The sequence below is a fragment of the Dasypus novemcinctus genome, chromosome 4 (genome assembly GCF_030445035.2).
Source record: "Dasypus novemcinctus isolate mDasNov1 chromosome 4, mDasNov1.1.hap2, whole genome shotgun sequence".
NCBI lineage: Eukaryota > Metazoa > Chordata > Mammalia > Cingulata > Dasypodidae > Dasypus > Dasypus novemcinctus.
The window spans coordinates 164,484,179-164,509,069 of NC_080676.1; the positions used below are offsets into that span (position 1 = coordinate 164,484,179).

At 58.5% G+C, this 24,891-nt stretch overlaps 1 protein-coding gene across 3 annotated transcripts in view; it reads right to left on the minus strand.

The window, feature by feature from the left end:
* Positions 1-24,891, minus strand: part of WDR4 (WDR4 tRNA N7-guanosine methyltransferase non-catalytic subunit) — a 98,914-nt gene that overhangs the window by 71,183 nt on the left and 2,840 nt on the right. For 2 of the 3 annotated variants that reach the window (XM_058296292.1, XM_058296290.1), the window contains exons 4-10: positions 15,262-15,418; positions 14,528-14,640; positions 12,090-12,150; positions 8,072-8,176; positions 2,697-2,761; positions 506-689; positions 128-197 (exon numbers count right to left, since the gene is read on the minus strand). In XM_058296292.1, the coding sequence (XP_058152275.1) occupies positions 128-197; positions 506-689; positions 2,697-2,761; positions 8,072-8,176; positions 12,090-12,150; positions 14,528-14,640; positions 15,262-15,418 (755 nt within the window). The remainder of the gene's footprint in view (positions 1-127; positions 198-505; positions 690-2,696; positions 2,762-8,071; positions 8,177-12,089; positions 12,151-14,527; positions 14,641-15,261; positions 15,419-24,891) is intronic. The other variant, XM_058296291.1, reaches the window with a different exon arrangement.

Here is a 24,891-nt window from a genome sequence, read left to right on the forward strand (position 1 = left end):
ATGGGCTGCTGGCAGCACGCCGTCCGAGCTGCCCCACGTGTTCGCTTCTCAGCGCCCTGTACCCCGCCTTTTTCCAGGGACAATCCTAGACGTTTTCCTGCAAAGCGGTTTGTGCTGATGCACTCACCTTCCAGCGGGGCCCAGTTCCCACGAAGGTGGCTGGAGACTCTCTTTACCACGTCACTGTCAGGAACAGCCTGATGGGGCAGAAGGGAAAACTTCACCAGCAAGAGGCAGGGCTGAGTGCAGCAGGGCCTCCCGGCCCCGAGGCGGGGACCACGGGTGTAGGCGGGGCCAGGGGGACGCCCACCGCAGCCCTGGAAACCTAATGGCCACCCCGTGAGACCCGGGGGACCGTCACCAAGCAGGCCAGAAACCAGCTCCCTCCACCCAGGCCGAAGCCCCTGCCACCACGCCCGAGGGGCAGGGCCAAAGGCACAGGGACGCCCCACGCCCGGCTCGCGGGACGACGGGAGCCAGGGTGCTCCGTAAGCGAGCGCCTCACCTGCCACTGTCCCCCCACAAGGCTGCAGAGCACGAGGGGGGCTTCCTGGCAGGCCTGCAGAACCCACAGCCCCCGGCGCTCCTCGAAAGCAACGTCCCACACTCGGCGGTCGAAGGAGAGCTGCTGCCTGTGGACCAGCTGGCGTCCGGGGGCGTCGAGCTGGAAGATGTGGACCACGGGGGCACTGTCCACGAGGAGAGGAGGACAATTACCACGGGGAGACGAAGCCGCCAGGGCCACGAGCCAAGCCAGCCGCGGAAGCTGCACGAGAGCCAGGGCCAGAACCCCAGCCAGGCCGCGTGGCCCAGGAACGCGAGATGGTCAGGTGCGCTGCAGGGGCCAGGCGTGCGCACCAGGAGTCGGGGGGCGTGGCACCAGGTAACAGGTGAGCGGCACCAGGACCCGGTGCTGCAGGGCAGGCGGCCACAGACCGGCACAGGACAAGGAAGCGCAGGAGGGCACGTGTGCGCCCTGGCCCAGGCCCCCGGGGCGGGGGCTGCCCTCTGGCCCTGCCACCTCGTTTCCGGGCCAGGCGAGACTCCGTCCCAAGGCTGGTAAGAGCAGGCAAGAGCCGCTGCCCCACACACCTCAGCAGCCACCAAGGACGCTCAGTGAGGGCGGCTGGACCGCGCGCGCTCCCAAGACCCACCGCCAAGCCTCCAATGGGCGTTAGGCGGCAGCCCAGAGTGCAGCCGGCAGCCCAGAGCGCAGCAGCCCAGAGCGCAGGCAAGCAGGGCTCGTTCAGTCCCACCCCGGGCCTGGGCAGAGCCGGGCCTCGGAAAGGAGGGCGCCAGGCAGGGGCCCCCGGAGCCCACCCCGAATACCCAGGGCCCAGGCAGACACCGGGACTGCAGGGGGCACCCGAGCCGCAGGCTTCCTGGGCTGCCCGCCCCCACGGGCCCGGCGCTGCCAGGGACCACAGCCGCGCCACCAGCCGTCCCCTGCCCGCTGAGGGCGCTGCGCGGACGGGGCTGCCACCAAGCAGGCCTCCCACGCACACCGCTCCGTCCCTGGGCCCTGCTCATCTCTGGCCGCGTGACTCAGCAGCTGTGCTCTGCCTCCACATTGAACTGTCCGCAAGCCCCCTTCTCTGCTCGTCCACTGGCTCGTCCACCCACACGCCCACACGCCCGCGAGCTCTTCTCCAGGCAGGTCTGGGCTGTCTCATCCTGCCTGGCGGTGCCCACCAGGCCCGCCTCCCCCACTCCCACGCCTCTCCATCACATCTCTCCCCCACGCCTCTTCCTCCCTCCCCCAACTCCCTCCTCCCTCTTCCTCCCTCCCCCCACGCATCTCCCCACTACACCTCCCCCATGCCTTGTCCTCCCTCCCCCTTCCTCCTCCCCCTCCTCCCCCCTCTTCCTCCCCCCCACTCCGCTCCCCCCACCCATGGGCTCCAGCCACTGGCTGCTCCTCACACACCACTTGGGCCTCCACGCACTTCCAGGCGGCCCCGCCCGGGTCATCCCCAACGCCCCTCAGCCGTGGGAGGGGCTCCCCCGCCCCTGCAGACCCCTCTGCGCAGCGGCATTTCCTCAGAGGCTGCCCAGGCGCACCTTTCTAACCCCCACCCGCAGCCCCGCTGACCCAGCACCCACTCGCCGCCTGCATAGCCTGAAGGCAGACTGGTAACCCCCCGCTTCCTACGAGAAGGGAACCCCGAGTGCAGAAGCCTGTGAGCCCAGAAGCCAGAGAAACTCCTGGGGCGGGGCTCTCCGCTCCCACTGAGGTCCACGAGCATCCCGACCCCTCCGCCAGCACCGCCCGGGGCCACCACTGCCTCCCCGTACAGGGCCCACCACACACAGACCAGCAGAGGCCACCTGTGGGCAGTGACACGCAGGGAGGGAGGAGCATGAAGGGAGAATCCCAGCCCCGCGTGTCACGTCTCCAAGAGCGAGGCCCACAGGAGAGAGAACGGAGAGCCCTGCCCAGAGCTCCTACGCGGAGGGCCCAGGTGTCAGGCGGAGGGCCCCGGGGTCAGGCGGAGGGCCCCGGGGTCAGGCAGAGGGCCCAGGTGTCAGGCGGAGGGCCCAGGTGTCAGGCGGAGGGCCCCGGGGTCAGGCGGAGCGCCCCGAGGTCAGGCAGAGGGCCCAGGTGTCAGGCGGAGGGCCCCGGGGTCACGCACAGTCGTCACCTACTCCCTCCCGCACACACGTGCGACCCACACCGCTGCCGGCGGTGAGCTCACCAGTCACTCGAGAGCGCGATGTAGTTCTCCTGGCAGCAGTACGCGATCCTGGACGCCGCAAACCTCTGCGAGAAGAAGGAACAGTCCACTCACCACCACCCAGCAAGGGTGTAGCACGCCAACGCCTCTACCTTAGCTAAGCGGGAAACCGCAGGGTCCACATATCGCCAAAGAAGTGGAGAGAGTAGACAGAGCTGGATCCTTCCAGAAACCGGGGAAGGTAGAGGACGATAACCACCAACGGCCCATTCCACAAGCGATCCACTCGGCAGTTCTGGCCCTCCCTCCAGAGGCTGTGAAATGTCCCCAAAGACGACGAAATCATTGACAAGCAAAGGGGGCAAGAAGAGGGAACAGAGGAAAAGAAGAGCATTACCGCTCACCAGGCGCAAGGGCCTGGCGGAGGAAGCATGACCACATGTCGGAAGCTACCAGAACCCAGAGAGGAGGCAGGAAAGGAGAGGCCGGGGCTGACACCGGCAGCCAGCAAGGGGCAGGCAGGCCAGGCTGCTGGGGCGACGTGGGGCAGGAAGCAAGGGTACCAGGGGACTGGGGCTCTCCACGGAGAAAGCGAGGGGAGGGGGCCATCCAGAACAGGAAGTAAGAACATGTGGGGGGGGGCTGTCCGGAGGGCAGAAGAGCGCTGGGGCCGGGGGCGTGCATGGAGAAAGCGTGGCGCCAAGGAGTGGGGCTGTCCCCAGGGGAAATGAGCTCCAAGGGGCGGGCACCGAAGGAACCCCTGCAGGCTCCCGGTCAGGGCAGCGCCCGTCTGTCTCGCTGAAAACCTCCTCGGCAGGGAAAGGCCCCGGCACGGGCAGGGCGGGCTGTGTGGGCATTCGGAGAACGAGACGGCTGGAGGCAGCGAAGACAGAGGCTCAGTTCAAGACGGGCTGACAAAGCAGGTGGCTAACGGGCAAAGGCAGAGCAGGGAGCGCCCACCCCCACTAACCCCAAGCCAGGAGACGCCAAGTGCAGCCTCAGGCCAGCAGGTCTGCGGACACCAGGCCACAGCGGGAAGCGGTCATCTGGGAGCAGCGGGAAGCCAGGCCCGGCCATGCTCACAAGCATGGACAGCTGAAGGCGAGAGGCCAGGAGCTGAAGGATGCACCACTGGTTTCCGAACATCACGGCCACCCCGGGCCACCTGAGCCTCCCTGCCATGGGCACCCGGCCACACTGAGCCCTGGTGTCACTGCGCAATCGGTAACTGCAAGTGCAGGTTAGACACCTGCCACCCCCGTGCGCGGCAGAACACACGACGCGCCCACACGAGGGGAGGCCAAGCAGCTGCACCGAGCACGCAGCAGGTTGTCCCGGACAGGCCACAGGGCCCGCCACTGGTGGCTGAGCGGCCAGGAGGGGGCCGCCGGCCCGCAGAGGCACTGGGAGGCTGAGCTGGCAGCAACGAGGCTGCCTGTCCATGCATGGAACGTACCCCGAAAGCTGACCACAGCCCTCTGCGCGCCGACGGGGAGCACAGCACGGGGCTGGGGGCCGTCCCTGCAGCACACGGGCTGAGCACCCCGGGGGCGCTCCTGCACCTCCTCCCTCCCCCTGTAAAGTGGGAACCTAGGAAGGCGTGAGGAGTAACTAACAGCAGAGAGCCGCCCCCTTCTCAGCCACGGGCCTGGAGCAGCCCCTGCCGGTCAGGAAACGAGGCCCAGACATGCCCAGAGGCGGCCAGGTGGACCGGGAACCATGCAGGAAACCGCCATTAAAAACACCCAGCAAGGGCCCCGCGCTAATCAAGATGGCGAGAGAGGCCTCAAGGCCCCATGGCGCCGCAGAAGCTTTTAACACCCAGAACTGGCAGAAATATCTTTGTCAAAGCTCCAGAAAGCAGTGAAAGACTGTGGCATCAGGGTGAGCGCCGAGCCAGGAAAGAGGCATCCTAGACAGGGGAGGGTCTCTGGCACCCTGGCTGGTGTCCCCCAACCGCTCACAGGCCCAGCGTGGAGCTGGCCTGTGCGCCCAGTTCTGGAGGGAGCACGGTAAGCCCCGTGCACCTGCGGGGAGCAGGTGTGTGTGCCCCGATCGCTCGGGTCTGGGGGACTCGCTCTCCCACAACTTGCCCTGCCTGTAGAGGCCAGCTCGCCGAGCTCCCCTAGAGAACGCTGCGGGGCAGCAGGCCAGGGACAGCCCGGACAGCGGCTGCTGGCTGTGGGACACACAGCGCAGTGCCTGGGCCGTGAGGAAACCGTTTCCTAGGGAAGAGGGACATCCCTATCCAGGTAAAGGGGGAACAATTAGGGCCACACGCACAGGCCCAAGACAAGACCACCCAAAGAAAGGAGGGGCGGCCCTGTGCTGGGCCCCCGGGCTGGTCTCTAACCTCCGCGTGGGGGAGCCCTGGAGGAGCGCGCGCCCACGGGCCGACCTGTGAGGACTGAGGAGCGTGTCTCCTTCTCTCTCCTTTTTCCTGTTAGCGCCTGGCACTCAAGGAAAGCTCTGTCATAGCGCGAGCCAGATACAAGCTTGAGGAACATCTGCTTCCCTAAATTCCAGCAACAGCACATTGGAATATGAAAATGTCCAGCTTTCAACAAAAGATAAAACATGCAAAGAAACAAGAAGGAGAGGTCCAGGCAAAAAGTAGTTTAAACCACTAGGAACTATCAAGGAGGAGGACCAGACCTGGGAGGTTTCAGACAAAGACTTTTAAATACGCTCTTAAAGTGCTCCAAGAGCAGAAGGAAAACACGGCCAACAAAAGGGAATCAGGAACACAACAGATAAACACACAGAGAATATCAATAGAGGTGGAAATTAAGAAAAGGAACCAAACGGTGCTAAAGACCACAGTAACAGAATTTGAAATTCCCTAGAGGGTTTCAACAGCAGATTGGAGCTGGCAGAAGAAAGAATCAATGAACTTGAAAATAAGACAATTGAAATCATCCAGTCTGAGGAGCAGAAAGAGGAAATAATGAAGTGATCAGAGCCTGAAAAGCCCGTGGGACACCATCAAGGGCACCTGTATATGCACTGTGGGAGTCCCAGAAGGAGAGAAAAGAGAGGCAGAGAGGATATTAACTCTCAAATGCCAAAGATAAAAAGAGAATCCTGAAAGCTACAGAGAGGAGCAATGGTTCATGTACAAGGGCACCTTGATAACATTAAGTGGCAATTCCTCATCAGGAACCACGAGGCAAGAGGGCAGTGAGAGGACACTTTTAAAGTGCTGAGAGCAAAAATCTGCCAACCAAGAATTCTATACCCAGCAAGCGGTATTTTAAAAATAGGAGAAATTAAGATATTCTCAGATAAAAGCTGAGGGAAATGTGTCACCACTAAACCCGCCCAACAAGAAATGCTGAAGGGAGTTCTGCAGCTTTAAAGGAAAAGACACTAAACAATAGAATGAAGCCACATGAAGAAATAAAGGTCTCTGGTAGGAGTAATGAGTAGGTAAATACAAATGTCAGCACTACTGCACTTTTACTCTGTAATTCTTTTACTTCCTAGTCTCTAAAAGGCAAACATATAAAATGTAACATGTTACCAGTGATTTTTTACTGATACTGTATAAACATGCATTTTAAACTACATAAAGATGGGGGGATGGAAGGGTAAAGGAAACAGTTTGCATATGCTATTGAAGGTAAGTTGGTGTGAGCACAAATTTGCATGGATTTAGGATGCTAACCACGATAACCACAGAGAAAGTGGAGCGCAGGTTGGAAGATGCGAGGGATGGGGACAAGGGTGACCATGTAATGGGTGAGGAATTCCTGTTTGGGGAGATGGGAAACTGTTCCCTGCATATATGTTCCCACAAGTTAAAGAAAAAATTTTAAAAGAGGAGTAACTAAAGAGAATGACAATTAAATGCAATGTGTCATCCTGGACAAGACAGAACAAGGGGAAAAGCTTACAAGGACATACGAAAAGATAACTGGAATATAGATTATAAGCTTTATATCAATGTCAAAGGTCCTGAACTTGAGAGTGACTTAAGGAGGTTACGTAATCGAATATCCTGGTTCTTAGGAAACGTCCTTCGCAGTTTTAAGTGTTCAAGGAGCATGATGTGTACAACCTACACTCAAGTGTTCAGAAAATGGACTGCGAGAAAATCAGACGGACAGACAGATAAAAGGATATAAAGAATGACATGGCAAACATGGCAAAATGTTGAAATTGGTGGATCTGGGCTTCTGGGGCATTAGGGGTGTATTGGACTTCTCTGCATGGGGTCTGTATTATTTTTGCAACTGTGCTGTGAGTTTGAAAGTATTTTAAAATAAGAAGTTAAAAAGAAATACATGGCAAGACCTGCACTAAGCACTAACAGGGAGACGATAGTGACCATGGATTTGGCAATGATCTCGTCATGACATGAAAACCGTAAGCAACAAAAGATAAAATATGTAACTGGACTTCATCAAAACTAAAAACTTTTGTGCCTCAAAAACATCAAGAGTGAAACTCACAGAATGGCACAAAATAGTTGGAAATCATACATCTGATAAGGGTTTAATATCTAAAATATGTAAAGACTTGTACAATACAACAAAAAGAAAAACCATCCAAATGAAAAATAGACAAAGGACTTGAAAAGACATTTCTCCAGAGAACTGGTATAAACGGCCAATAAGTACATGAAAATACGCTCAACATTAGCCGTCAGGAAAACGCAAATCCAAAGCACAGCGAGACAGCGCTTTACACACCCAGGATGGTTACTACTAAAAAAATGGAAAGTAAGTGTTGACAAGGGTGTGCAGAAACAACTCAGTCACTGGTGGGAATGTAAAAGGGTACAGCCACAGTAACAAACAGTTTGGCAGTTCCTCAAAAAGTTAAGTGCAGAATTTCCAAGTGACCTAGCAATCCTGCTGCTAGGTATAGACCCGAAAGAACTGAAAACGGGGGCTTGACCAGACATTGGCACCGATGGTCAGAGCAGTGTTATTTACAGCTACCAAAAGATGGCAGCAACCCAAGTGTCCATCAACCAACGAATGAATAAACAAAACGTGGTAAACACACAAGATTTTTTAGCTGCAAAATATGAAAGTTCCAAACCACGGAACAAGGATGAACCTTGAAAACGTTATGCTGAGTAAAATAAGCCAAGCTACAAAAGGGTAAATACTTACAACTCCATTTATATGAAATATCCAAAATAAGCAAATTCATAGAGACAGAAAGAAGATTCCTGGTTTCCGTGGACGGGGAGAGAGGAAATGGGGAGTTTCCACTTGATGGGTGCAGAGTGTGTGCTTGGAATGATGGAAAAGTTTTTGGAAATGGAAATAGGTGGGAGCCCAGCATGGTGAATGCCATCAGTGCCACTGGCTTGTACGTTTAAAAATGGGTGAAATGGCAAATGTTATACGTTACCATTATTTAAAAAAAAAAAAAAAACGCACCGCTACCTTTGGGCTCTGTGTCCCCTCGGGCTCCTGCGGCCCGCCCACGTGACAGCAGTGCAGCTCCCGTCCGCTTCTGTACTCCCAGAGGCGCAGGGTTCCGTCCTGTACACATAATGGACACGATTAGCCATGGGGGTCCTGGGACCACGCCAAGCGCCAATAGAACACACGGGCTTGCACGAGCCAGAGCGTGACGCTGAAAGGACTGGGTGTGTCTGGGAAACACAGCACCGCTTGGGTCCATGGCGGCTCTTCAGTCGAGCGCGGTGGGAAGAGCGCCTGCCGATCACTAAGGTGCTTGGGGACGAGCTGCACGGGGCCAGTGGCCAGGACATGGGGCAGCCGGAGGCCACAGGCTACAGAACAAAGACCACGCCCACTGGGCTGATTGACAGTGCTTGGGGCACACACGTGTGCACTCACACCAGACATGTGCACACATTCAGACACGCGTGCATGCACCTGGCATGCCTCGCACACCCACCAAACACGTGTGCACACGCAGAGCAGGCCCTTCGTGGTCCATTCACAGCAGGTGTGTCACGCTGACAAGCCCGTGCCAAACGCCCCACAGTGGGGAGGGCGCCTTCTTTGCTGCCCACGAGAGGGTCACCCAGACAGCCCAAGAGAGCCGAGCGCCTCGAGAGCAGTGACGTTTAGAAAAGAATCAGAAGCACAGGGAGGGGTGGATGAAAGCTCGCAACGGCGTCGGAGAGAGAGGAGGGAGCCGGTGTGCCCGCGGAGGGGCAGCCTCGGTCCCGGGCGCTGGGCAGCGCAGCAATGGCAATGGTGGCAGGAGGGAAGGCCAGCGCCGCGCCCCTTCACACCAGGACCCAGAACAGGGTGCGGTGGAGGGGAAAGCGGTGGAAGACGGGACGGTGGAGGCTGAGCTCTGTACACCGGAAGGCATCCTTCAACCTAGCCCACCCTGTGGGTGTGCCCACTCTAAGTAAGACCTGCTGACCTGGCTGCTCGGTGGAGGTGTGGCCCAGTCGTCGTCCATTACTGGAGTAAGGATTTTTTAGAGGTACCGGGGACTGCGCCCAGGCCCTTGTACATGGGAGCAGGTGCTCAACCACTGAGCTGCACCTGCTCCCCGATGAGAGCTGGCTTTTACGTTTGCTTGTTGTTTTAAGGACATTTCAGGGGTTGAACCCAGGACCTCGCATCTAAGGGAAGCAGGTGCTCAACTACTGAGCTGCGCGCGCTCCCTACTGGAGTTCCTTACTAAGATATTTAAACTCGGGGGGGAGGGAAAGCCATGGGGGGCAAGAGGCTGGAAGTCAGTGGACCCAGGGGAGAAGGGAGGGGCTAGGGGAGGCGGCCGCGGGCACTGCCGTGTGACAGAGGAGCCCGGGCCAGGACCTCGGCAGCCAGTCCCTGAGAAGCGGAGAAAGCATCCCCTGGAGAAGGCCTTCCCTGGACCTGCCTCAGCCGCAAAACCGCGAGCTAATAAATCCCCACTGCTCAGGGCCAGCCGCTGCCCGCACCTGCTTCAGCAGCCAGGGACTAAACGGGTTTGGCACGGGGAGAACGGGGGCAGGAGGCGGACGGGAGGTAAAGGGATGAAGGGGGTGAGGGGAGGGGAGGGGCCGCAGAGAACAGGGGCTGAAAGGCGGGTGAAAGGCGGTGGGAGGGGAGGAGGGAGTGAAAGGTGGGGGGGGGGGACAGGAAGGGCAGGCCACAGGGGCCTGTGTCTGGCAGAGGTGCTCCCTGCCTGACTCCCAGCCAGGTCCCGCCTGGTCCCCTCCCAACAGGAGCCCCCTCTGGGGTCTGATCGGAGGCCAGCTACACCCGCAGCGCTGGTGGACAGCCTGACAACCCCAGGCAGGCGTGGGGGATGGGGAACTGCCAGGGAGAGAGGCCGAGGACCCTCACCCCAGCCTGCGGTGGGCAGCGCCCAGGCCCCCCTCTCCAAGCAGCCTCCAGCTGGCTCAAAAGATGGGGGTCGCGGGGCCCCTGTGGAAAACCTCCCCTCTTCCCCAGAAAGGTGGGCAAAACACACAGAATTAAATAAATGAACTAAGGAAAAAAACACTATAATTGGACCAGAAAAACACACTATCTCGATGAAAGAAAAAGAAAGATACTAGTTCCTCACCTGAGATAAGTGCTTACAAAGGGAAACCTTGAAGAACAAAAGAACTCTTGAAAACTAAAAATAACAGCAGAAAGGAGAATTTCAATAGAAGGTTGGGAAGATGAAACTGAGGAAATCTCCCTGAAGCAGAGCAAGGAGGAGAAATAGAAGGGGGGTGGATCACAGACTCAAACTCAGCAGCCCAACACCTGGTTAGTGTGATTTCTAGAAAAGTGAACAAGAAGGCAAAAGCCGAGGGAATAACTGAGCAGCCAGCGCCTCTGCCGACGCCCACCAAGGCCCATTGCCGTCAACCTCAGCAACCCAGAGGTAACGGGAGGAGCCGCCAAAACTCCCAGGGGGAAGCAGACCCGCGGCAAAGGACGGGCTGGAAGGGCTTCAGCCCCCAGCAGGAAGGCGGCAGTGGGGACTTTAAGACAACGAGAGGGAGTGGATGAACTCAGTGGGGTGAGCGCCTGCTTGGCACGTACGAGGTCCTGGGTTCAATCCCCTGAACTTCCTAAAAATGTTAAGTAAATAAAAATAAAATCATCATCGGGGAAAGATGATTTGGAAGGTTTTCAAAAAAGAACACTACGGGGGGTGCACGCCACCAAGACAAAGCAGCGAACCACGAGAGGTGGGGGCTCCCGGTGTGCAGAGCCAGCTAGGAACCGAGTGAAGGAACAAAGTGGTCCTGTCCAAGGGGCAGACACGTGGTGGGGACAGGCTGAGGGAGCCTCGTCCAGCTGGTTCTCGACTATTCTCATTATTTCAAACCACGGGGCTGAATGTTAACCAGGAACCACCGAAGGTCGTAAGGCTCGCCTAGGGGAGGACAGTGGCAGAGGAGGGGCCTTCCCTTTGTAACCTTTCAGCAGTACGTGGCTTTTCAACATCCGCCTTTTCTTTTGAGGTACCAGGCCAGGGACTGAACCCAGGACCTCGTCTGTGGGAAGGCGGCACTCAACCGCTGAGCCACATGGGCTCCTGAGTTGGTTTTCTCATTTGTTTGTTTTTAGGAGGCACCAGGAACCGTACCCGAACCCCCTGTGTGGGTGGCTGAGTGAATTAAGAAGTGATCAGAGGACAAGCGGGGAGAAGGGGCTCAGACGGGAGTCGGGCCGTGCAGATGTAGAGTAAAACGAGGGCCGCAGGAAAGAGCCGCGCTGCCTCCGGACCGCGCAGCTTGCTGAGAGAAGGCAGACGTGCAGCCCGGGAATTCCGCCACCCTAAGAGCTGAAGGCAGTAAAGGTGAAGGAGGCCAGGTGAGCACAAAGCAGGTGCTAAGAACCACGGCCTCCGCCCCAGGCCCTGGGCTGCTCCTCAGCTGGACGGTGCTCTGCTCAGCTCCACAGGGAGGGCTCCAGGGCCCACCTTCTGGGACACGGAAGCAGTACCAGGGTCCATGGCCAGGGGTCTGAGCACCTGTCCTCAGGTCCGCCAGTCACACAGAAGCCCACTCACCAGGTAGCTGAAGTGCTGGGCATGCCTCAGCCAGTGACAGAGCCGGGGGCTCCCGGGGTTCAGAGAGGGCACCCCACCAGCCACCTTTCAGCTGAGATGAGGTGGCTAGTGCAGAACAGACGCTGCCCACCGCGATCCCCGCTCCGCACACACACATGCACACACACACACGCACACCCACGTGTCCCCAGTAAGCAGCCACAAGCTCTGCAACTCGGAGAGCAGAGGCACCCCCTACTGGCAGCCGCAGAAAGGGACACGTTGACTTCTGAATGCAAACAGATGGGCCCCTGCCCCCCCACACCGCTCCCGACTCCCCTCCCCCACTCCCGCTCCCCGCACCCGACTCCCGCCCCCCACTCCCCGCACCTGGCTCCTCACCCCCCCCACCCCACTCCCCGCTCCCTACTCCCCGTGCCTGCTGGCCCCGGCCTCCCCCTCTGCGGGCAGGGTGAGCCAAGCACTTACGCCGGAGGAGGACAGCAGCAGCTCTGGATGACTGGGCACCACAAATATTCTGCTCACAAACCTGGAGCAGGAGAAGCAGGCATCAGCCAAGCCTCTGGCCATTCAGAGAAGGGCCTGCCCCGCCCCACGCCCCGACCACGGCAGGAGTCAAGGAAGGGAGAGCCGCTTACATGGGACGAGCCGCGAGCAGAGGCCGCGACGCAAGTCTGAGGACGCTCGCCGCAGGAGCAGGCTCTCAGCCTGGAAGGAGCCACCAGCCACGGCGAAGAGAAGGCGGCCCCCACCACCCCCGCAGCCCCTGCCTTCCCGCAGCCCTCCCCGCCTCCCTCCGGAAACCTGTGCCCAGGGTCAGCCAAGCCGGGCACCATCATGGTAAGACCAATGAGGCAGGCGAGAAGGCGATCGACCAGGGACAGCAGGGCGAAGGCCAGCTCCCAGGAAGCCAGGCCACCCGCAAGAGCACACCCCGGCGTCACGGGCTCTCCACCAGGAACCCACATCAGGGCTGCCCACCGCGCACCCACCCGCCAACACCTGGGGTGTTTCCCTCCGCTCCAACCGGCTCTAAAGCGGGCTCCCATGGGGATGCCCAGGGTCCCGTGGGGCTCCTGGGGTCCCGCGGGGCTCCTGGGGTTCCGCAGGGCTGCCGGGGTCCCAGAAGGACTCGGACCACGTGGCGGTCTGTGCAGCTGACTTCATCTGCTTCAGCCCAGCACCCACAGCCCCTGCTGCCCTCCCCGCCTGCCCAGGGCCAGCCCTCCAGGCCCTCATCAGCCCCTCACAAGGGCCGCCTGCCCAAGGATGCCCCAGGGTCTAGCCTCAGCTCCTCAGAAAGGGGAAGACAGGGTACGCATTCCAGAAGACACGCAGCCCTGCTCCTGCTGCAGTGGCCCCGTCCCTCCATTACCAACAGGATCTGTCACGCTGCGGTCCCAAGAGCAAAGGAAAAGAAACCCCGATTTCCACGAGTTTTAAAGAAAGAAGCTTTTAAAACCCGTTACCCACTGATTCAGTCATTCCAACCTCTACCGGCATCCGGGCCTGGCGTAGGGTGGGGAGAGCAAGAGACGCCGACAGGCCCCTGCTGGGGGCTCAAGGGAGGCCTAAGCCGCAGACGGCCCAATCCCCAGCGGAGGCTAAGACCGGCCCACGCAGCACCGCAGGCTGTGCGGCCCCGCTGGATTTAAGACGTGCAAGTGCCACGGGCAAAGAGAAACCGCGGAGTCAGTTTTACTACATCCCGTTTGCCCCAACGCAGTGGGTGATCACTTGCACCTGGTAAGCGACATCAACGCTTGGTAACGAGCTGCCGTGCGCACCTTCTCCACGCTGAGTCGTTAGAGGCAGCTGTAGCACCCAGCAGCTTCACTGCAGACCCCACCCGTGTCCCAGGAGCCCAGGAGCCCAGGAGGCAGTGGCTCCCGTCCCAGATGGCCAGGCAGGGCCAGGCAGGGGCTGGCAGGAGCGTGTGCCAGGAACGGGCAGCCAGCGAGAGCCTCCTGGAAAGGGGGGCTTCGGGCAGGGCACGGGGGGGGGGGGGGGGGGGGGGGCAAAGGCACGTGGAGCTGCCTGGGGGAGCGTTTCCGCCATGGAGGCAGCAGGTGCAGAGGCCCTGCAGGGGAGGAAGCCTGGGCGGGGAGCAGCCAAGACCCCTGAAAGTGGAGTGACTGGGGAGCCAAACGACAGTCGAAACGAGCTGCTCAGGGGGACAGATGGTGTCACACGCCAGCCTTCCTGACAGCCGGCGTCTGCATTCCATGCAAAGCAGTAGCAGGAAGGAACCAAATCCCTCCGATTTCTGAGCCTCCCCAAATACTGTTTTTAAACACTCCAGCCAATTAAGCTAAGTGCTCTTCCTTGCTGCAGATCTAACAGTCCTTAGAAACGTCTTCCTCACACACCGAAACGCAGTTCATCAGCGCACGCGTTCACCAGGGCAGACGGCACGACGCACAGCTGCTGGCCCTGACATGACCTCACCCGCAATGGAAGTTCTACAGCTCCGAGGCTCGCCCCCAGCAGAGCCAACCAGAGGCCGGCGCCGCTCCACCCAGAGCCAGGAGTTCCAGAACAGGCCGACTGGGACTCCCGGGTGACATCTGGGACTCGGGGTATGTGCCCCGCTCTCCGCCTCTGGTACACTGGCGGCTAAAGGCAGCAGAACGGACCACCAAGCCGTGGCCACCGCTCAGTCGGGCTGGCGGGGCCTTGAGTGTGAAGAAGCTCCCAGAACACCCGGGCAGGGCCGGACGAGGGCGAGCGCGCGGCTGCACTGGCTGCAGTGGCTCCCACGAGCCCCTGGGGTGGCTCAGGGCGCACTCGCCTGCTGCCCAGCGGCCCTGGCGACCCACCCGGGCCCCCTGCAGACGTCCCGAGGTCGCGGACTGCACGGGGGGGGGGGGGGGGAGCCACACAGCACAGGGCGGGCGCCCACTCACTCGGCATGTCCCAGGCAGAAGGCCTCGATGCTGTGGGGCGCGGCCGCCCAGCTGACCCGGATCTTCTCGTCGCGGTCGGCGGTGAGGACAAAGCGGTCGTCGGGACTCACAGCCTGGGTCCAGAGGGCGGGAGAAAGGGCCGACGCTGCACGCTGCACGCCTCCCGAAGGCCGCCCACCCCCGTGCGCCCCAGGCGCCCCAAAGGGGGCCTGCAGCCCAGAGAGCGCCAGGACCCAGGGCCGCCTCCTGCCCTCCCCCAGCTGCCCTGGCGTCCAGGTGGCCCCCCGCCCCCTCCCCTTCCAGGCAGAGCCCCAGGCCCCCCGCCCTGGGCGTTCGCCGGGCGTCCAGTGCTGGACTAAGCCTGTCGGCCCAGCACAAGGAAACACGCTCTTCTTCCACCCGCCCCCCAACACGACCCGCCCTCTGCTCAGCCCCGCGTCGCCCCCCTAGTCCCTCGCGTCCAGCCCGCTCCTCCGCAGCCACCCCCAAGCCTCCCTGCCCTGCCGGCCCCAGCCCCCTCCCCGCCGCTCCAGGCCCTCCTGAGCCTCAGTGGGAAGCAGAGGGCCCCGCTCGGCGCTGCCATGGGGCCACACCAGGGGCACCGGTGAAGCACGTGGCGTGGCCCCAGCCGAGCAGGACGAGCCAGTGCCCCCAGCCCGTGCCGGCCCTCCCCGGGGCATCGCCCTGACCTGGGCGGTGGGGAGCCTCGGTGGACGCCGGCCCCCCCCACCTACCACATCCAGCAGCATGGACAGGTGTCCCAGCTCGAGGGTCCCGCCTCCGTGCGGCTCCAGCACCGAGAAGGAATAGACGTCTCCGGATTTGTCAGCCACCAGCACCTTCTCCTCGGAGGCCGTGAAGGTCAGGGCGGTGCACCGCCGCACCACGCTCCTGCAGGGCCAAGAGGTCCCATCGGCGCCCGCGCTCCCGCAGGCCGCGCCCGCCGCGGGCAGAGCCCTGGGGGGGCCAGAACAAGAGCCGCAGCAGCGGATGCCGCAGAGCTCTGTGCCTCCCGCTCCTAATGAAACAGGGTTCCAAGTGGTGGGACCGAGGAGGTGACCAGTGTCCAACGCCAGGCTGGAACATCCGTAATAAAACGTGGGGGTGCTGCTCCTTGACCCGGAACCACTGCAAGGTATCCGGGGGTGGCAGCAGTGAGCTCTGGGCCACGCCCGCCCACCAGGCAGCACGGGCCTCCTGGAGGACCCCGCGCGGCACTCCTGCCGTGTCTAGCTGGCCCAGGGGCAGGGGAGCCTCGGCCTGAGGCCTGTCGCCAACGCCCGCGAGTCGGGACTAAACCAGCACCAGGCAGCAGAGAAACGGCAGGCACGCCGGGCGAGCAGCGAGGGCAACACCAACTGCCCGGCAGGTCGGTGCTCTCAGTCCACATCAGGGTCACCCGCTCATAAAGTCAAGTCCCCGAAAGGAGAGTGGCACAGCTGCAAATTAGTTCAATGATGGTGTCCCCCTGGAAAGAAGGTACACTCCCTCTTCGCTTACAGCCTGGAAACAAAGTCACAGCTCCCTCTTTATATATATAGCCTCCAAGCCAAGTTACACTCCCTCTTCCCTTCCAGCCTGGAAGGAAAGTTACAGCTCTCTCTTCCTTTACAGCCTCCAAGCAAAGTTACAGTTCCCTCTTCTCTTGCAAACTAAAAACAAAGTTACAGCTCGTCTTCCTCCACAGGGGAAGAGGGGAATGGCTTCAACTCCAGCACCCAGGCCTCTGCTTCCCTTCCGTGGTTATCTTTCATCTCATTTCTACTAGAACCTCTTCAAAGTAGCCAGGTAGGGCAAGATTCCTGCGTTCTCACTCTACGGTGCTCTAAGCAGAGCACTGCTTAAACACGTCACACTCCTCGCCTCTTCAGGGAAGGGCCCGCGCCCCTCCACCCCCCACGTGTGGAGCCCCGCTCTCCCCAGGAGGGGCTGACATCCACGCAGACTGATGCTTGGGGCTGCGCAGCGGCTGGATTTCCAACCTGAGGGTGAAACAAAAGCTGAATGGGGGAGTGGGTTTGGCTCAGGCGGTTGAGCGCCTGCTTCCCACACAGGAAGTCCCGGGTGACAATCCCCGTGCCGCCTAAAAATGAAACACAAATAATAAGTAAACAAACAAAAAAACCAACTCAGAGGCCGATGTGGCTCAGCGGGTGAGCTCCATCTTCCCACACGAGGTGCTGGTTCAACCCCAATACCTCAGGATAAAAAAAAACCCTGAAGGGTAAAGGAATTACGTTCCCAACAAGTGTCCCGAGGCACTTCCCTCAGGAGCAAAGGAACAGAAGGACAGAGAAGGACAAGGCCCTTCGGCTGTCCTCCTTTTAGGTGCCAGAGCTCCTCCTCCTCCTCTGCTTTCAGTGGCAATGGACCTGCGGTGAGGCCACAACATGATGAAAACAGAGACAACGATGCCAAAAGTAAGATAATTAAGCTCTGGGCAAGATGAAGAAAATTCTCAGAGTTCACTGTAATTCAAACAGCCCTGCTGTGCCAGCCGCACAGACACATCCTAACTGGCTAAGTGAGCAGCTGTGACACGAGCAGGACCACGGCTGCCACAGGAAAGGCTGACGCGCACGTGCACACGCACACGCACTCACACACCCGCCAGAAGCAATGGCCCCGGCGAAGGTCCCCCAGGACAGAGGGGCCGGCAGCGCGGACGAGCCCCCCTTGTCTCAGCCTGCTCACCTGCAGGTCTAGCCTGCACTCCCTCTCAACACAAGGACACGACCCCTCGCTCGTCCCCTCTCGCGCCGGCCCTGGGACTGGTCCAGCCGCGTGGTCTGCGGACGGCCGCACGCGCGGGCCGGCTGGGAGGCGAGGCGAGCGTCTGCAGGCTCGGGGAAGGCAGGCCCCAGAGGGCAGGCAGCCGGCCCAGGGGTCGGCCCCAGCCTAAAACCATCGCGGGGCCGAGGGCGCCGCCCGCCCCAGCCTCAGCGGGGTCTCCATGGAAGGGGGTCACAGCACAAACGCCTTCTGGCCTCCCAGTGGGGGCGCCCCCAGTCGGGCACTGAACCCTGAAATCCCCCACAGAGCTGGCGCTCTCCCGGGCCAACCCCAGGACCCGCGCTCGCTGTTGGCTCGCCAGACTGCATGTCGGGGCTGTGCGCAGGCCGCACGGGGACGTGGAGGGCTCAACGTCCAGCTTCTGCTCCCCAAACTCAGCCCCTCCGCCTGGCTCATTCTGCCCTCACCCGGAGATGAGGGCCACGGGAAGCGCAGAGCACTGGTGACGCCGGCCCCTGCCTCCCCGCGTCACCGCAGGCTTTTTCTGCGATGCCATTCTTGCGTGGGAAGCGTCCCCAGAGATAAATGCACAGTCAAAACAAAGCACCCTTGTCACCCCGTTCGGTGCGTTCTTGTTCCAGCCTGGCCCCGATTCGGGGCAGGGAGACTTTCCCACGGCCTGCTCCAGGCCCTGGGCCCCCGTCATCCCAAACGGCTGCCCTGAAAAGGGTCATTTTCACCCCAGGTTCTGTCTTGGCTCTTCCTCAAGCCTCTTTAGGTGTTAAAGCTGCAGCACAACAAAGCAGCAGCCCCCAGCTAGGCACCTCGGGGTGCAGTCCCAGCAGCAAGTGAGACAGGGCCATGGAATGCCAAAGCCGATGAGCCATGAGTCCACGAAACACGTGAAATCGAATGTCAGATGTGCCAAGGATGGGCGTTTCCTGGGGAGAAGGTCCATCAGATGCCAAAGGGGTCTCTACCCCCAAAAAGTGAAAGCCCTCCCCCCAGCACCGTGGCAGTCACCCCTGACCACCGCTGGGCCCCAGCCGCCCGTGCCACACCTCACCCTTTACCAGCAGCTCCTCTGTCCTCACGAAATAACTTCCCCAGTCCTGTCCCCAAAACCCACCTTCCGCAGAATCCGCCTCCAGCTTCCCGTTAGAGGCAAATCAAAAGGGCCAAGGTTTCACCCAGCCCCATGCTTAGAACGTCACGAAGTCCAATTTCTACAAGAATGAAGAGAAAGCACAGAGGGCATTGCCAAGGCACTGTGGGGGGGGGGGAAGGGGCAGGAACGACGGGCGGAAGGGCAGAGGGTCTACAACCGGGAGAGGGGGCGCGAGGGCTTCCACGGAGCTCAGGCAAATGCGTGGGAGAGGCAGCGCTAGGAACGCAGCCCCAGTCCAGAAAGGCCCCAGGCGGATGGCGGGGGGCGCAGCGCTCCCCTGCCACCTAAGAGGCGCCTAGCGAGCCGCAGCTCTGCAGGGCCTGGACGCTGCGACCTGCTCTCGGTGGCATCAGATCACCATGTCTTCCATGTCGCCTAGGGCAACTGTTTCCTCTACAGAGTTCTTTCTTAGCCACTTAAAAAACGAAAGCAAACCCAGGATTCCAAGGAAACATGCCCTGTGCTCCCCCTTGTGTGTCCCCCTCCTCCCGAGTTTCCTGCCTCTACAGAGCCGTCACCCACACGCCTTCTGGAGACAAGCCAGCCAGACACAGCAGGAGCAGCTCCCCCCCGCCCGACACCCCCACGGACGAGGGCGGGGAGGCTGAGCGTGAGGGGAGCCGCTGTGGGCGCCCTCCATCGGCCGGGCATGGAGGCGCACCTGCCCCGGGTGGTCTTCCCTGACAGCCACAGGGAGCGGGGAGACCCCCAGAGGCGTCCACCGCCCTCCGCCATCAGACAGGCAGTGTGTGCACGGCGCCCTTCAAGGCCCGTCCCTTTTGTCTTGTTTTACTGGGGTGACGTGTACAATTTAACATCTCCCAGCTTGGCTGCCTTCAAGGGTGCGATCTGGTGCTGCTCGTTACATCCAGTGTTGTGCTGCCATCGCCACGAACAGGATCTGCACAAACCAGGCGCTCGCTCGCCCCCACCCGCCCCCTGGTGTCCTGCACTCCCGTTTCTGACTCTGAACTTGCTGGCTCTAGTGACTTCCTCTCAGTGAGGTCGGACGTGTTTGTCCTTGAATGTCCGGCCGACGTCACGCGACAGCACCTTCGAGGACCGCCCGCGCTGCCCCGCGCCCCAGGCCTTCCTCCTCCTGTACGTGTATCCCACGTCGCGTGATCCGTTCATCTCTGGATGGACGCTGGGGCTGCGTCCGCCTCTGGTGACTGTGACGAAGGTGCTATGAGCTGCGGCACAGCAGTCGGTCCCTGCTTCCAGTTCTTCAGGATATTTCCCTAGGAGGAGGATTCCCGGGCCATGCGGCAATTCTGTAATTAACCCTGGGGAACCGCTGTCCACGGCAGCGGGACCATCATTCAATGCCACCAGAACGCAGGAGGGCTCCTATTTCTCTGAATCCTATGTTCTGTCCCTTAGTAAAAGCCACCATCGGATGTGCAGAGTGGGTCTTGCTGTGGTTTTCATTTGCATTTCCCTGATGGCTACTGATATTGAGCATCTTTCACAAATTTAGTGGCCATTTTTAAATCAATTTTATCGATACATATTGATAAAACACAAGATCCATCCAAAGTGCATAACCAGTGGTGTTTGGTGTAATCATAGTTGTGGATTCGTCGTTATTGGCCATTTTTCTATCTTCTTTGGAGAAGGAGCTATTCAAGTCCTTTGCCCACTTTTTATCTGGGTTGTAGTTTGATTTGGTGAGTTTTTAAAATCCTATATATATTCTGGATATTAAATCCTTATGAGATACATGGTTTTCAAATACTTTCTTCCACCCCGTAGGTTGTCTTTTCATCTTCTTGACACTGTTTGATGCACACAAGTTGTTAATTTTGCTGCAGTCCTGTTTGTCCGCCGTTTCTTCTGTTGCATGAGCTTTGGGTGTGAAGCCCGTGCCAAGTCCTTTGGGGGCAGCCAGGCCCCAGGCGCCCTGGCACTCGCCCTGCCGTGTAAGCTCACATGATCCACCGGTGGCAGCCAGAGAGCAGACAGGCTGTGCAGATGTCCACTCGTCCCCCAAGGCCGCAGTGAAAAGCCACCCGTCACGGTGTACACACACTGGCATGGAGCAGCATTTCACCCGTCTCCTTCTTACAGGCAACTCGGAAGCCTTCTCCGCACAGCCTCACCTGGCACGCCAAACCCATGTCTGCAGTCACCTGCACCTGCGCCAGCTCCACGCCAACTCACCGACGCCCCCAGCCAGCCCTCAAGCATCCAGCCTCACTCCTGGGCTCTGCTTCCACCCTCTGACGGTCACTGGCCAAAGCCACTCTTCCTTTGGCCTGGCCTCCAAGGTGACCTTAGCAAATGTCCTCTTTTGAATTGGGGCCACCGGAAAGACTAAAAGCGCAGGCTGCAATGGGGGCTTGGGCCCCATACAGGACCAAGCCGATAAAAATGCTGGCCACAGAACTCGAGCAAGGTCCCTGGCTGGTGACACTCCGCGCCTATTGTTGCATGTTGATGCCGGGAAAGTAGCGCCTTCTGCAACATCACGGGGCACGGACAAGAGAAGCCCAGAGCCTGACTCCACTCCACATGCCTTCCCTCGGCTGCGCGTCACCTGCATCCTTTTGCTGTAATAAATCGTAACCACGAGGATGACGGCTTCCGGAGAGTTCTGAGAGTCCTTCCAGCAAATATCTGCCCTGAGGGGTCTTGGGGACCCCGAACTTGCAGCTGGAGCCAGAAGTGAGGGCAGTGCTGTGCGGGCTGCTGTCTCCACTGCACCCCGACTCGAGTGCCGGGGTAGGGGCAGAGCCCAAGGAATCAGGCCGTGGTAACAGTGGAGGCCTGGAAACACCCCCGTCCAACGTCGGGAAAGCGGCGAAGCGGGGCGACGCGGCCTCTAGTGCACATGCTGGAGGCTAGCTCAACAGGAGCAGGTCACGCTGGCAGGGAAAACCAGAGGCGCGTACTCCAGTGTTTGTTCACGGGGGCCACCTCTGGACAGGGAGGCTCAGAGCAGCTTCTTTGTTTCCACTTGGTCCTTTGCTAGGTTTCTGATTTTGTGTATGAACCTTAAAATTAAGTGGGGAAAATGGAGACAGTCTATATGGGATGGCGCCAGCTGCAATTCTGGGCCAGGAAGAACAGCTGAGCGTTTCCTAATAGATAAAAAGCTCCTAAAATCAGTAACAGGAACATCCACCGAATGGGAAAACAAAGGCTATGAAAAGACAGTTCACAAAACGCAGGGACAAATGCTTCCTAAGCAAGCACAAAACTGCTCGCCCTGACTCCTAAGTACAGGTGATACCACTCTTCTAGCACCCGTGCTGGCCCAGTGGGGAAAGGCAGTGGCCCTGCGCTGGGGAGGTAAGCAAGTGTGATCCCTTGGCAGTGATTCATTTGGGGTAATTTCTCCTGCAGACATGCTCACCAACAGGGAAGCTCAGGTCTGCGTAAGGATGCTCACTGCACTTTTGAAAGAGCAAAACAAGTGAAACATGAACAAAAAAATATCTACCAGCAGAGAGGTGGTTAAACAAAGTACCTTCCACCCACACCGCAAAATACCCAACAGACACCCCCACTAGCTCCTCACTCTTCAAAGTCTTCACCTGCACCGACATTTCTGTCACTGGTTCCAGGTGTGCCTCCAGGAGCCACATGAGCATGAGCTGAATTTGCATTTGGTCCCGCAAGAGCCCGAGTCTCCCCGCTCCCCAGGCCCTCGACCACTCGAGTCCCCTCACCAACAGGGGCAGTTTGCTGCAGGCTCACAGAGCCAGGGAGGAAGCGGATCAAAGAGCAGTGTGAGTTCTGGAGCACGGAGATGCTCAAGAGTGGTCCAGAGGGAGTGGGTGTGGCCAAGCAATTGGGCACCTGCCTCCCACACGGGAGGTCCCAGGTTCAGGGTCCAGGCCTCCTAAAGACGACAAGCAGACACCGCAACCAACAGGGAGCAGAGTAATAAAGAGCAATAATAATAAAACAATAAAATAACAAACAAAAAGACAGTGGAAAAGCATTTAAAAAAAAAAAGTGGTCCAGAGCCCAGCAAGACTGGGAGCTTGCTACAAATACACCCCCCAGGCCCCAGCCCGGACCTAATAAAGCAGAGTCTGCACTTTAACAAGGCACCTTCCCCAGGTGACTCGTGCAAACGTGAGTTTCAGGAGCACCGTCACAACCAGCCGAGGTTAGGTGATGTTAAGTGGCTGCAAGGGGCCGCCACACTGTGAACGTAGTTACCACCACTCAACTCTGTATTTGAAAGTGGTTAAAATGGGAAACATACATGTTACAATAAAAGTTTTTTAAAAAATTAAGGAGACTTACAACACAGTGAACCCTAATGTAAACAAGACTACAATTAACAGTATAATAGTATACTATAATAACACCATTTCATCACTTTCAACAAATGCAGAAAAGTTCTACACAAATGCAAACTGTTAATAGGGAAAACTGCATGAGAGGAAGTAGACGGGCCCTGTACTTTCACCATGCCTTTTCTGTAAACCTACCACTTCTCTACGTAAACATTTTTTTTTAACTCTACCATCAGATTCCTTTAGATCAGGGGTTCTTAACAAGGGGTCTGTGAGCTTGAAATTAAAAAAACATTCTTGTGGGAACGTGCTGGTGCAGGTGTGATATATTTATTAAATAATACACAAGACAGTGTGGACTTAGTAATGGGTCCATGGTTTTCTTGCTGACTGGCAAAGGGGTCCCACCTCTACAGAGTAAGAACCCCTGCTTTAGACCATTTGTTTTTTATGCTTTGGTGAAAAAGACCCCTTTGAGAATCTGTTGAGCTAGGAAGCTCTGCACAGGTAAACTTACTGCCAGGCTGCAAGCGGAAGGGAGAGCGCTCGGCCACCACCTGCCTACGTTAAACGCATCCCTCCTTTCCCACCGTTTCTGAAGCAAAACTAAGGCAAAGAGCGCAGCACAGCCGCCTTCCCTGATGAGGGCCTGGGCGGCTCAGGGTCTGAAACTTGAAGGCCACCTTGCGGCTTTTACACTAAATTCCAAAAACACTCACACGCAACACAGTTCCTGTGTTCTGTCCTCTAGCATTTCGGCAGGCCACTCGAGATAACAATGGTGTGAGTTCCCCAGGATCAGCTAGGAGGAGTGATTTATTACCAAGCATCATTCAAAAGCATGACAATATACATTTAAAAGTCTCCTTTAGCTGGAAAGGGCATTGGGTGGTGGTGGCAAAGGGAGATTTAGGTTAAACAGTACATCCTTTTAGATTTTCAAGTTTAATAGCTGAACGTGATGTGCATCTATTACTCCATCGTAGTAAAATGAAGTATTGTTACTTGACTGCACTTTCAATCTGAGTGGAATAAAGGGCAGGATGGATTTTCCTTGCTTCCGATGCCACCCAGAATTCGGCTTTTGACCCTCTCAGAAAATAAGTTGATATAAAAATCCGTAATAGCTGCCTCCAGTACAGGTGTGAGCCAGCTACAAAGGAAGCACCTTAACAGTAATCACTGGAATAGGACAGCCTGTATGTATTTACCTCTGATTACCTAAGAACAACCTGTGCATCTTCTGAGAGGACAGACTGAGGGAACGGGGGGTGGATTTTGCTCCGAGCTACTCTTACAGGAGAGCCACAGCATTAGCATAATCCTGGCCCTAAACCTACAAAGAACTGGAGGACAAGCACAGGAGCTGAACAGCACAGCCAGGAAAACCTTAGGCCTGCCCAGCTCCTCATCACCGCCTCTCGGGAGAACACCGGAATAGGGGCGGTGAGGAATCTCGGTGGCTTGGAGCAGGTGCCCGAGAAGCCGGCTCTTCACCTTAACCCACCGCTGTGGGTGGGAACCTTTGTAAGCAGGACCTTTGATGAGATGACTTCAGGTACGGAGGGGCCCACCCCAATCAGGAGGGGTCTTAGCCCTATTACTCAGGGAACCCACAAAAAGAGAAGCCATGGGGCCAGAAGCCGGAAGCCAGCACAGCCCAGGAGAAAACAGAGCCTCCACGTGCACTGCCGTGTGGCAGAAAAGCCAAGGAGCCAGGATCCCGGCAGCCAGGCCCAAACACCGCAGGTTTCTGGGAGATAGCAGCACCTCGATAACTTCTAGCCTCAAAGCCGTGCCATAAACCCTGCTGTTCAAGCCGGCCGATTGCATGGTATTTGCTTTAGCCGCTGGGAAACCACAACCCTTGAGAAATGAAGAGCTGCAAAACCGCAGCAGTGTACCTTTTGGAAAGCGATGGAGAAAGACTCCAAAGAGGAATAAATAAGGTGAATACATTCACAGGACTCGGCTAGGTAAGGGGGAAAGCCAGGCCTGGTGGCACGTCACACCCTTGCCCAGGCACCCACCTTCCCGCCCCTCAACACTGGGCTCCCTCCCTTTCCTCAGATACGTAGAATGGGGTGCCCTGACTTAAAGCCCACCTGAGCGGAGACTGCGCCTCGGGTGCCAACACAGACACACAGCCCTTGGCGCTCTCCCGGCACATGCGGAAGTGCCTCAAGAACTCCTGGAAAGCAGGAGGGCAC